Source organism: Neolamprologus brichardi, chromosome 5 (assembly GCF_056152115.1).
Source record: "Neolamprologus brichardi isolate AB-2024 chromosome 5, ASM5615211v1, whole genome shotgun sequence".
Taxonomy (NCBI): Eukaryota; Metazoa; Chordata; class Actinopteri; order Cichliformes; family Cichlidae; genus Neolamprologus; species Neolamprologus brichardi.
This window is the reverse complement of record NC_142108.1, coordinates 10,142,854-10,155,866: the sequence shown is the minus strand read 5'-3', so window position 1 is coordinate 10,155,866 and position 13,013 is coordinate 10,142,854. Positions and strand designations below refer to the sequence as shown.

Sequence of the window (13,013 nt, the reverse complement as noted above, 5' to 3'; positions counted from 1 at the left end):
TCAGAGATGTATTGATTAGATGCGTTATTAGATGTTCGGATTTGACAGTCATCCATTTCTTTGACATCAGCCTGACCTTAAGCAGACAATGGTGTCTGCACGACCGCAAGGTTGACACGTACACTTTATTTTCACTCAATAACGGCAATAAGTAAACCTTGTGAATTGGGTAATTTATTGATTACATTCAGTTTCCAGAGACGGTGGTCGTAGTATTGTTGTTCCCTTTGCCATCACTGCCTGCAATTCACTGTATAAATAGAGGAATTAAACAGTGTTGTTGTTATGTGTTTACCAGCTTACACTGTAATTTATTTAAGAGCTCTTAATTGGACTACTTACTCATTTGGCCCTCGCTGGTCCCATAGCAGAACGGAGCTCTATCACTGCACACTGGGGCATGCTGGAATATGGAGCTACAGAGACACACTGCACACAGCCAGCTGTTTGATGTCTGCAACCGTTGAGCGTATGCTGCACCGTACAGCATAAATAAACACACAATCCCCCGATGAGAGGACAGATCGACACACAGGAGACCTTATTTCAGGCTAATGAACTATTAATGCTGATTTGAAATTCAAACATTTTTGGAGGGTCTTTTTTTTTGCAGTCATTCGAGGCTCGCTGTGTGTGAGACAGAATGAAAGGAAGAGAGAACAAACCAATTTGGATGAACTATGCGCACACTATTTTCACACACGCACGCACACACTCGACACAGCTGGGCTTAGATCTCTGAGGGGCTGATGTGTTGCTGAAGCTCTGTATTAAATGAGGCCATAGAAAATCTATGTCAATGGGTTCAGCCTGGCTTAGCACTCTCCACAGTAACTGTTAATGGAATAACTATAAGATGTATAAATGATCACTGCTTTAATTCATAATAATGTTGGACCTCATCGCCTGCCCATTCAGCCCAACAGATTATGGAAATAGCTGTAATGACTATTGGAACAATGAGCCAAATTGCATTATCATTCAGTGCCACGTCAGCTTTGGAATAGCTGGTACGGTGCTTTTGCCCTTTCACTGAAGATCTTCAATAGCAATGGCCAGCATTCAATTTACACCAGGAAAAATTAAGCATTAAGTTTTAGGCTGTGCATTAATAACCTGCTGATTTAATAGGGTAATACTAATCCATGTTCAAGTATAAGAGGGTTTTGTTTAGACTGAATTACCAGTAACAAAATGATATCCTACACGTCTGGTCTTACATGCTCTACGGTCTTCTTTCAGCCGGGTTCCTCAACCCACATGTCTAACCTCTTGCACAAATACCACCTACCAACACAAAAGAAACACTCTTTGCGTTTTATTTTTAGTTCAGGCATTGACTTCCACGTTATATGAGCAAAGACAAAGAGATAAATGTTAAGATTCACAGGCTCTCTGATGAATGACAATCATTTACACGTTATTTCATTAGAGAAAAAGAACCACATGAAGGAATACATGTACAAGGATGTATCAAATATGCATAAAATAATGCAGTATTACAGGATTCTTACAACCACAAACAGCAGGATGTAGTTTTCATAAGTCAAAATGTTTCCGTTTTTATCCAAATGAATATCTCACCCCAAATGCCTTTATTTGAACCGGTACTATCACACAGAGATTTGCTACAGGTGATGATGAGAGCACAAGACTGACTTTTCTTATCGTTAGTCTAATGGTGCAAGAAAGCTACAAATACTTCACTGTGCATGCATGCAAATGAGTTTTCACAGTAATACATTAAAACAGCTGAAGCTTTATTTTGTTATGACCGCATAAATGAGAGTCACAGATCTCTTGACTTAACCATCCCACGTTAGTAGAGTAACTTCTAAATATCTGCTGATATATTAAATGAAAGGAGTGCCATGATTTCTGACTGATTACGTACACAGTATACAGTATGGTGTCTTTATAGGTTACAATTGCATATGGAAAGTAGTGCAACAGCAGCCTCTAGTGGTAAATGTTACCATGTAGAAAATACACTTTGGTTTTTACAGTGTGCAAAAAGCATTCTAATTTCCCAACGGGTATCAGTGTTTACACAGAATATATTTTTTAAGTATTTGAAAGTTTTTCTCAAAAAAATGCCATGATTGGTAAAGATCAGAGTGTGTCAACATGAATATATAAAACAAACCATAAAATCATTAAAACAAATGTTTTAATGATACGGCAACCAATGCTCTCAACAAAAAAACAAAAACATACTAGCCAATATTAGCGATTCTCACCTCTTTGTTCATTCTAGCTCTGTGTGCTTTTCATGTGTGCTGATGCATACCAATGACTTTCTTATGGTCTATGATGCATCCATGTAACTGTGGTTACAACCACATGTTCAGGAAGTGGGGGGGGCAGCACTGAAAACAGCATTAAACATCACATGAAGTAGGAAATCTCAATCCCTAAATTAGTGTGAGTATGGTTGCTCGGTCATTAAAAACTCTTATAATCAGAGACGGAGCCAATAATAAAACATTAGTGATTAAAGATACAAAAACAACAAAAAAATTCTACATTCTCTCATCTTTTGAAAAGAACAAAAATCTTGTTAGAAAGCTTTCTTAAAAAAAATATCTTCAGTAATTAAATTGGTAAAGTTATTGTGCTAAATTTGCATAGTCATATTCCAACATGATTATATAAATACACATATATATTCATTTACTGCAGTAAGTAACCTAGAAGCTTAATGTAGTGAGGGGTTTTTCTTTCGTTACCATTACTTCAGCTGGGGGGAAGCAAAGAAGCTTCCCTGGCGATTACAGGCCGATGTCGCTTTGCTCTTGCTCCCAAATCTAAGGATGAAGAGGTCGGGGTTGAAGGGAGCACACAGAATTAGAAGGTTAGTAAAAGTCATTTCAGACAAACAACTGAATCACTATTAAGATTATCGTTTTCAGGGAAAACCAGGAAACAATTCCTTATATGTGGACAACTGAGCTAACTTAATTTGATTATTGACTGCTCTCTATGCAGGCAGTCATGTTACTTACACGTGGCTTTTGGCACCCTGAAAAAATTTCACAATCCAACATTTTCCAATTCTCTCTACCATAAAATATTGAGAGACAAATTTCTGCATATCCAATCTGAAGCCTTTAGTTAATATCATAAATGCAGTGGAATATCCACAAGATGTTTTATGCCCCGCTGATTAAATGACAAGAACAGCAATTGATCTGCTCTAGTCCAGAGTCTCAGTAAGTACTGCTAGTGGCACAGCATGTTTATACTTGTACTTTTTACAATGTGACAAATTGAAATGTGTCATGTCTCTTGGAACCTATGAGGGAAGAAACAGCTTCACTTTTTTTTAGTCAAGTATGTGGATTTTGAATGCTGAAGTTCCGAAATCCTGAAGTCTCTACATGATGTTGCTCACAGGATGAGATGTGAGGTCAAATATGTCCAATATTCTGTCATTTTGCCAGTTGATGCATCATATACAGTACCAAATAAATTATAGCCAGAATCCTTGCATGTATTTTCTTGATTACTTATCCACCTCAGGGTCTTTGTAATAGTATACAGAAAAATAAACTGGAAATTTAAAATTTGTCTGTCTTTAGCTCAGAAAGTGCGTGTTTTGGAACTTCCTGAAGCTTGTTATGTTGAGGGCAGAGATGTGAAAAAACTAAACCATCAGATGTAAATTTGACTGATTTAAATTGATAACATTTCAGTCTGGATAAGATGTACCAATCTAACAACTCTGCTTCGATCTTGTTTACTGTGAAAAGAATTGGAAAAAGAGAGTGAACTCACAAGGTGGTACTGGAGAGGGTGTGCTTCATGCGCTGAGACAGTGAACTGGAGGAAGGTGTTTTGGCCATCATCTGGTGCTCTGGAGTAGTTACTGGCCCCAGTATGCTCACTACAGATAAACCCATAAATCAACAGAACCTCAATTTAACAAGACAATATTATCAAATCTGTTGAGTATAAATGCTGAAAAAAAAGGATTAAGGTTGGTTGATTTGATTCGATTTTTATCGTATGCCCATTTGCTCCACCAGTTCGAAAATCTAATCAAACCCACTTTTATCGGGGTATTCATTTTAGAGGAGCCTTAATGTACCTTTCATTGATTTACCTTTGTGGTTTGGAGTGTCAGTGTTGTGAGCATTGTCAATGCTTGCATTATCTGGATAAGCAAACTGGCTCCAATAGCTGTCTGGAATACTGAGCAAGCGCTCTATAACCTAAGAAGACAGGAAATAAATCCATTATTTATAGTCGAACACACTGAAGGACAAACACTGATCACTGAGGTACAACCATATACACCCACACACACACTATGTGCTACTTTATAAGACATGCATTAGAGTTCTAAACATAATGCCTATGCTGAGAAGCCAGTCCTTATTCTTCACTTTACCCTTGGTTGCCTGTTGGTGTCGTGCAGGATGGTCATAGGGTCTGGATTAGGAACAGCATGACCTACAAGGGTTGGGCCAAACACCCTGGCCAGGTTATTTACATCCATCCTGGTGTCCACACTTCGAGACACCCTGATAATAGAAAGAAATTCAGTCTTCTTGAGCTGACCTTATAATGCAGATTCAAGAGATTTCAAAATTACAAACTGTAAATCTTGTGTATTAAGCAGAGTAAACTAAAAATAAGATAAAAGGATTCTTAACACGACTAAAGAAAGGAATGAAAATTACTTCTGCAGATGGATCATCACACAGGCCAGTGTGTCTCGGTTTGGTTGAGGCAGCTCACTCATCGTCTGATACAACATAGCAAGACTGTTGTCATCATCCTGGATTTCTACAACATCCAAAAAAATAAATTAATAAATAATAAGTACATAAGATATTTTATATTCATGGATACTCTTCCCTGTATCCCAGGCAGGAAATTCAACCACTCAGTGCAAATTGAGCTCTCTTAAAATAAAAGATTCAAACACATAAGAATTCCTGCAGGTCCTGCAGTCTCACAAACTCACCCGCTGCTTCCATGAAGGCGTTGTTGAGGTGGAAGGTGAGCAGTGGCTCTGGAAGGTTTCTGAGGAAGTCTTTGAGGACGCCTGCAATGACATTGATGTCTTCGACTTTGTTAAGAGGAGGTAGAGTCTTTCCTCTAATGAGCTTTTCCTTCAGCTCTTTCACCACACGCTCATGGCCAGAGACTCTGTACAGGCCAACCTGGGGTAAGGAGGAAAGAAAGAAACTAGAACTCAGCTCTCACTGTCCAGCCTTACTGTGACTCTGCTTTACTTTGAAGTAAAATACCTAATTAGATGGAAACGATCTACTGTAATCACTTAATGGAAAGGATTGAACTGTTAACATGCAAACAACAAGTAAACAGGGCTTCAATAATGCCTTTCCCACCTCATGTAGGCCTCTTTTTTCAATCTCCTTAATGCAGTAGATAACCAAAGCAGGGATCATTGGAGCAGTGAGTGGAGCAAAGTCAGCCAGAGTAGACTACACAAGAATTATATCAATTAATTTCTATGTAGGTGTGAAAAAAAAATCATGCAAAATATATGGAATAGAAGCGATGAGACCAATAAGAACAATGTACCTCTGTGTTCTTGACAGGAGTATTAAGAGCAGTAGGATTACAGGGCATGGGACACAGGTCACGACATTCAGGATGGGCCACAGCCCTGCAGTCCTGGCAGCGAAGATACAGCTTGCCAAACTTTGTTCTTCTTCCACATGACACACAAAACTCTGACCGGATCACCTTAGTGATAGAGGGAACACAACTCACTTAAACAGGCTGGTGGGGATTAAGAAGATAGAGATATAATCTCAGTTATTTACAGTGAATTAATTTTAGTCAAGAATTTAGCCGTACTGTTTTGGAGATGAAGTGATGTTTCTTTCCTCCTTCATTAGTTTTGGGAGTCTGGAGTTGGGCTGGGAATTCTGAAACAGGTGTTCTGGGAGCCTCGCTGACAGTTTCAGAGTTGTCAGTAGTCGGCGTATCAATCCAAGATGGAGCAACTGCAGGCACATGTAATGTCACATGTAAATCAAACCCCAAAACACTGAGGAAACTCACCAGTCCAAATCACTTATTTCAAGCGTACATTGGTTGTTTGGTATGATCATGTTGCTTTGTTAGACAAGTGTGTTTGTAAGAGGCTATAAATAAAACATGAGGAAAATTCTTACCGCTCTTCTTTCTGCTGCGCGTCCAGTAGGGCACGGTCTCAATGGTGGAGACAGCCTCAACAGCACCACCATTTACAGGTACAGTGATGGTTGTTTTGGCCACAATGGATTCATTCATCTGAAGTGTAAGGAAGGAGATATTTCATACTAATTCATAGATACAATTACAGATCCAGATTTTTTTTAATGTTATTTAGCACATCCAGCTGCAGAGGTCAGTATTACCCTATCTGATGGGCATCCAGTAGAGCGAGGCTTCTTCACTGCCTGCAAGTGACCTTCTGAAGGTTTTCTGGAGGAACGCTGTGGATTGAAATTAAATTTTCAAAACCAAAGTAAATATCAAGAGACATCTGATGTCCCTTCTGACACTGAAACATGTCAAGATGACACAGAAAATAAAAAAAAAATCAATGCAAGAAAAGATTCATGTGTGCAAAATGTAATTTAAGGCATGACTCACTCGTTTCTGTCGCCTGCGCAGTCTAACATTCTTCATCACAGATGAATCCCAGTCCTGCAGAAAACCACAGCATTTTACATTCACTTGGCCAATTTACTACTGATTTTTCTCAAAAACTAACAAACAAAAAAACAACTATGCTGTCACACCATTTGATCAGCAGTTCTCATAAGATAAACCTTTAAGGATCATTTTACCAAAGAGTCATCCGTATGGTCGTAGCTGATGTCTGACAGCAAAGAAGCTGATTCATCAATAGTAGTCAGTCTGTAAGACAGATAAAGTTAGTTGTCTGTGTATATGCCAAGTTTAAGAATAACACTGTTTTAATCACGCCTATAAAATTCTCTCCCTTACAGTGTTCATGCATATGTGCTAACCTGCTACATGCAATAAAAGTTTAGCTTGTCTTTGCTCAGAGTATAGCCATTTCTTCTCAGCTTGTTTTTGTCCCTCTCCCATGCAAAAGAAAAAAAAAGGAGAAGAAGAAGAAGAAGAAGAAGAAGAAGAAGAAGAAAGAAACAGAAGTGTCTCTTTCTGACCTTCGGCTGGAGTTGAGGTTGCTCTTTGCAGCTTGTGCTGCCTGGGAGTGGGCATTGAGGAAGGCCAGGGCTGAACGCTGTTCCTCACTGAGGAGGACGCTGCCACCATTGTTCTCTGAAACCAGCAGCTCTCGGATCAGCTGTAGCTGTCGCTCCTTTTATACGCAAGGTTGAAAGAAACATGTTCATTTAGAAAAATGTATAACTGTCAGTCAGCAACAAATTAATTTTGTAATCTACACAGTGAAATGGGCATCGTCATTATCTGAATATGAATCTTCATCTATTCTTTCTCCATCTAATTTCACATCAGCAATCGTGCTGGTTACATAAAGAAAGAGTAGAAAGAAAAAAAAAACAGAGTAGCACTGACTAGTTTCTCATATACGGCCTCAGCTTTCTGCCGCCGGCGGATCTCCACGTCCACCTGGTTTCGAGCGTGTTTTAGTTTGACCTCCAAGGCTCCCCTGTCCGTCTCCACTTTAGCCAGCATCTCCTTACAGGAAACTAGCTCCTCACCTGCCTGCAGCCATTTCTTGCGGCAATCCTCAAAGTTCACTGCCATCTGGAGGAACTCTGAAAAACAAGACAAGGTTTGGCTGTTAGTCTATTTATTACATCAGTTCTACTTTCCCACGCTGCAAAGCTCAATGCTAACACCATTGCTGTAGTCCAATCATCTTTCTTCAAACCAATTACCATCAACTCTTCTTTAAATAGTACTGCTCATCTTTCATTCTCCCTTCCAGACTCCTTCGTGCAACCCACCTCCTCCCCATCCAAGCCTCCATCTTATCTTCAACGCCACAATCAGCATCTACACTCAATCATGTCTTAATTCCCATCACCGCTGGGATTTTGTTCTGTTGTGATGGATCATTGGATTCTAATCGCCAAATAGCATAACTGAATTCTCTGTAACAATAAATCATGTTCAATTGCTTCTAATGATGCCTCCTAATTGAGATTTAGATCTGTTATTTATAATCTGTACTATTTAGAAAGAGGACAAAAACATAAGATTGTTTGTAGTAAGTGAATAAATAAAAAATAAATGGAGATGATTGTGACTTTCTATTTATTTTACTACACTCCTAATAGTTATTTCAATTTCTATTTGTATCATCAGATGCGTTATCAATATTCACTAGCCTTCTATAACCCTGACTGAGTGAACCTTTAAGTTACTAATGCAGAGGCTCTATAATCAGTGCTGCTTCTGTGTCCATACAATTCATCACACCCTCTAACAAGTACTCGGATGGGAGGAGCAGGTTGGTATTAATAGGTTGGCTGAAATACATCCACCTTAGTACAGCTACCAAGTATAATTCCAGAGCAGATGCGCTTAATGCTGTTACTTAATGCTTACAAACACTGCAGTTTCACTGAAAGGCTTCTACAAAGGTGACTAATACCAAAGCTACGTAAGAAATTAACTTACGTGGTTCAATGCTCTCATTCAGGCCGTCGACCTGGGCTCTGAGACTCTCAAACTGGTTGTACAGGTTCACTGCTGACAGCTCCATGGTGTCTTTCTGTAGATGTGTTAGCTGAAGATTAGTGAGACAATAATGTTCCTTTCACTTTAATTACACTTCTCACTCTGAATCAAGTCAAAATAGGCAGTCACGTTAGGCAAAAGGTTTATCGTATGACAAATAAATACTAGGTTTGTTTCCTTGTTGTTTAAGCACTAATATTGGCATTATCGTCAGTTTATTCAAACACTCGCAAGCGGCTAAGCTAACTCAATGCTAGGTTTATCATTACGATGAAGTCACTGGCATGCTAGCGCTAACTTTAGCAGGCTTGAGGTCAGCTGACTGTGCAGCCTATCGTTAAAATAACCGAAAGAACACAGAAACAACAAAAACAACGTACCTATGCAATAAAGATGTTGTAACAGTGTGACGGGCAATGTAATGTAACACAATCCGATGCTAAGAGCGACGCTTATCCCCACAGTAACAACAAAGCCACACCTGCCCGATTAAGTTTACACATTCTTCTCCAAAGTTCAAAATCAGCGCCGCTTTTCTTCCTCGTCTATTGAAACCGGAAGTGTGTGCGCTCTGGCACCCCCATAGAACCGGAGTTGTAACTGCACCATAAATGTGCAGCTCTTTATGTCCGATTGAGTTCGAATCATTGAGGGCCTTACGTTAAAGATAACGAAAAAATAAACGAGAAGGCAACCCTGTGTGTTCTACTGCATGTGCAATCATCAGATTTAATCTCTCATATGATTAGCAAATAGCAAGCAGCTTTCATTATGTAAAATGTTGCTGCATGAAAAAATAAAGAAATTATTCTAACATTTTATTGTTAAATACCTAATGATTAGTTCCATAAAAATATACAACTTTTGATCATCATATAGGATGCTTTTTTCTTTTTACTTTATCCACTGATCTAGTTTTTAACATGCTCTAGTTATATTGTAACTATTAATTAACTGATACATATTATTTTCCCTTACAGATCCATTGTATTGCTTCATCTAATATACATGAGGACATTGAAAGATGTGAAAAGAACTGCTCCAGTTAATTTATCAATCTCTTTATTAGTTTTAATTATTATGATTATTACTATTTAATTAAGACACTAATCCGCAAGGGTGGTAGAATCATTGGTCAGATTTTGGAAGTGTTTGAGTCAGTGACAGACAGGAGGTCACTGAACAAACTGCTCTCCATTATGGACAGCCCAGCAAGCCCTGCTCCACACTTCTGAGGCAGCAGGGCTCCTTCTCACTCTCTGACTGATTCATCCTCGCTGCCATAGAGAAGACTGCACTATCTCAGTAGTATAAGCAGGGGCGGATGTAGAGAAATTTTCTTAGGGTGGTATGAGGGTGGCATGGAAATCAAATGGGTTGGCAGTTCAAAGCCATTTTTTACACATATGCAGGTGTTACAATCTGTAATATCCATTATATATATCGTTAAAATACATCAAATGCAGTACATAGACACATGTTTCATATAAATATACTCTATAAATTTCTTATTTTCTTTAGCACACATAATTAAACATTTCAGTTACATAAAACATGCAGATTTTGATTTTATGTACTGTATAGCCTATATAATAAGTATGTAGTCCAATAACTATAAAATCCAGAAAGCTACACAACATTGGGGGCGGGGGGGGGGGGGGGGGGTTCATTTTCAAACACAAGTCTAACTTAGTTTCACACCCTTTTTTTCTTAGAAACAATCAAGGCATACATGCTTAAATTTATACAAAATGCCAGAAATCTGCAGTCATGAACACATTTTTCACCAACATCTCAAAAACTATTAAAGATTAAAGGTGAGTGGATGGAATGGTCGCTATATTAAACAGTTTAAAGGTAATGTTTGAAAAGCACATGTCAACTCAGAGTGTAATGAAATAAACAAAACCTTAAATAAACACTGCATTCTCGATGGATTATAACTGACTTAGTGCAGGCAATCGTTGCCAGTACGATTGTTTATTATGTTATTATGTACTCTATGTGTTAATGTGTTGCATCATCTGTTATAGGTTTCCCGTTCATTTTCAGTTGTGTTAAATACATAAATAAAAAATACAGTGAAACAATAAAACTGGGGTTTCTGACAGTATTCATCTTTGCTGAAGCTCCACATAACTGCACTGGACCACACCCACACATACAGATGTCACATTGCATATGGACAAAAATCAAGCCATGCAGTCACAGCTAAACCTCAATCTCCTCTGTATCTCATTGTAAATGTGTATAGTGAAAATAAAATGCATGCTGTTCTATCTGTAAACCTTAATAATATGGTCTGGGTGTTCTCTGAATGTTCCAAGAACCAATAAACAGAAAATAGTTTGAACTGGCCCTCATCTTTCAAGATGGAGTGGCACATTCCTTCTATGTCTGATTTCCTTCAAACCTTGACTTTTAGTCAACAACAATCCATATACTGCCATGCCTCTGCTTCTCTTTGCAAATAAACAAGTTTACCTCAAGCTGAAGTGGAGAAAGTGATGATGGTATACGAAAGACGCCTGCATGAAAACAGGAGGAGATGTGATGAAAGAAAATGAATCAATAGTGTCACAAGTCAGAGATTATCTATATTTTTAATACATGAATCTGTTTGTGTTCTACAAACAGATTTAGAAAACATGATGAAGCTCCAGCTGTCTTAGAAAAAGTACTAATAGTAATCATATAACTCTTTGTACATTATTATTATTATTATTATTATTATTATTATTATTATTATTATTGTTGTTGTTGTTGTTGTTGTTGTTGTTGTTGTTGTTGTTGTTGTTGTTGGATTCTCCTTGGACCCCCAAAAGCAGTTCATGGTAATGGGAGGGGTCTAGAGGTCTTGGAGTCCAAATGGCTGGGGCTCAAAGGATGGTTCCTCGGGTTTGTGATGATCATTTGACATAAACTGACTGGACTGACCAACTCAGCTACAAGAAAACAAAAAGGTCATCTATGTTAATCATGACATAATCAGAGAAATTAAGGGTTTAAATCTCAACACATGTACAGATCATAGTAAAGAACAACTTTGCATGTTCTCGGCTGTGAACAAAGTTTTGTGATAAATGAATGCAATCTATAATATTTGTGAATCATGAACACATTGCCATTAAGCTTGCATAGAGTTTCAGTGATGTTTAATAATGAATTCGTGTTCAGCACTTAGGTTTTCATATTTGTATTTCAGTTAAATATCACTCTATTGAAAATAAAACAGCTAAAGTCAGGTGAGAAACCTCAAGCCTGCTTATTGTATGCACAAAATTTAGATTTCTCACCCATAACATACATCTGGACACCTGTATAGACGGCAATACTAAAGTAAATCTCACATAATGCACTCGCATAAATATGATATATTTATTTAGATCAGTATCTCGCAGTAGCCATAACTTATTTTGCACACTATGCGTACAAGATCAAATTTGGCCACATCTCCCTAATCTCCCTCAACATTAGTTAAAAATAATTTGTTCATTAGATGTACAGTTTTCACAGCACTTGTAGAAAAAGCTCCTGGTAGCGCTCACACGTGAAAACCAACTTGATTGTTGGCTTCTGCTCTTATACCTGCCCCCTCAACACGTAACCCTTAGCACCTTGACTGTCACCCAAGCGAGGTGAAGGGATAAACATGTCGGCTTTATTTATTCAGAATAAGTTTCCCATAGTTATCATATTTAAAAAAAAAAAAAAATCTCATTTAGTTTCACAGTTTCGATAAGTATTTTAATAATTGTAATATTGTAATATGTAATGTATTGTAATCATCGATTCATCACAAAATATTTAAAGAAAATAAATCATCTTCATGCGGAAAAAATAAATAAAATAAACATGAATATATAAACAAACAAAAAAAATCCGTGTACAATAAAGTTGGTGTACTGTGAAATATTGTCCGAGCGTTTAACTGCGCCTTTGATAAAAACGTTTCGCCCTTTTTCCGTTGTAGTACAGAATGAAATTTACCTGAAATGTATTACAAACGCCTGTTTATAGTGATTTATGCCCAACTTTTAACTTTAAACTATTTTACAAACGCAAATTTCAAATTTGAATAAATAGCTATCCGTTACGCTTTTAAATTAGCCTATGAAGGTTAGAATTTAAACTAAATAATCTGCTGCATTTATCATTTTTTATTGAAAATATCTCTCCGTAAATGTTGTAAAGTCAAATAAAACTGGCAAATTAAAGTAAATCTCTACACCGCACCAGCCTTTTTTTACACAGTATAGCCCCATAAAATCGATACAGCTGTGACATTAACCAAAAACACCGAGATGTACCAGAATCCTCTTGCTATACCATGACCTGGTTACAGGGTC

At 37.8% G+C, this 13,013-nt stretch overlaps 1 protein-coding gene across 2 annotated transcripts; it reads right to left on the bottom strand.

The window, feature by feature from the left end:
- Positions 1-1,319: 1,319 nt before the first annotated feature.
- On the bottom strand, positions 1,320-9,182 carry LOC102796717 (rac GTPase-activating protein 1-like). 2 transcript variants are annotated; one of them, XM_035905132.2, is made up of 17 exons: positions 9,045-9,182; positions 8,605-8,713; positions 7,534-7,736; positions 7,161-7,315; positions 6,816-6,885; positions 6,619-6,672; positions 6,381-6,458; positions 6,156-6,273; positions 5,836-5,984; positions 5,557-5,721; positions 5,361-5,456; positions 4,973-5,171; positions 4,686-4,791; positions 4,394-4,526; positions 4,106-4,214; positions 3,778-3,886; positions 1,320-2,807 (listed from the first exon to the last, which is right to left on the bottom strand). In XM_035905132.2, exons 2-17 carry the CDS (start codon positions 8,687-8,689, stop codon positions 2,732-2,734), a joined length of 1,905 nt encoding a protein of 634 aa, XP_035761025.1. In that variant the 5' UTR covers positions 8,690-8,713; positions 9,045-9,182; the 3' UTR covers positions 1,320-2,731. The 2 variants fall into 2 exon arrangements, with proteins under 2 accessions (XP_035761025.1, XP_006784578.1); XM_006784515.3 differs by having other exon boundaries at positions 8,605-8,698.
- Positions 9,183-13,013: the final 3,831 nt, after the last annotated feature.

Excerpts from the sequence above, each read along its gene's own strand:
- LOC102796717 (XM_035905132.2), bottom strand. The coding sequence starts at position 8,689 with ATGGAGCTGTCAGCAGTGAACCTGTACAACCAGTTTGAGAGTCTCAGA. Across the intron at positions 6,886-7,160 it reads AACCTCAACTCCAGCCGAAG|ACTGACTACTATTGATGAAT; the intron begins GTCAGAAAGAGA and ends TCTGTCTTACAG. Across the intron at positions 3,887-4,105 it reads TGACACTCCAAACCACAAAG|TGAGCATACTGGGGCCAGTA; the intron begins GTAAATCAATGA and ends GTTTATCTGTAG.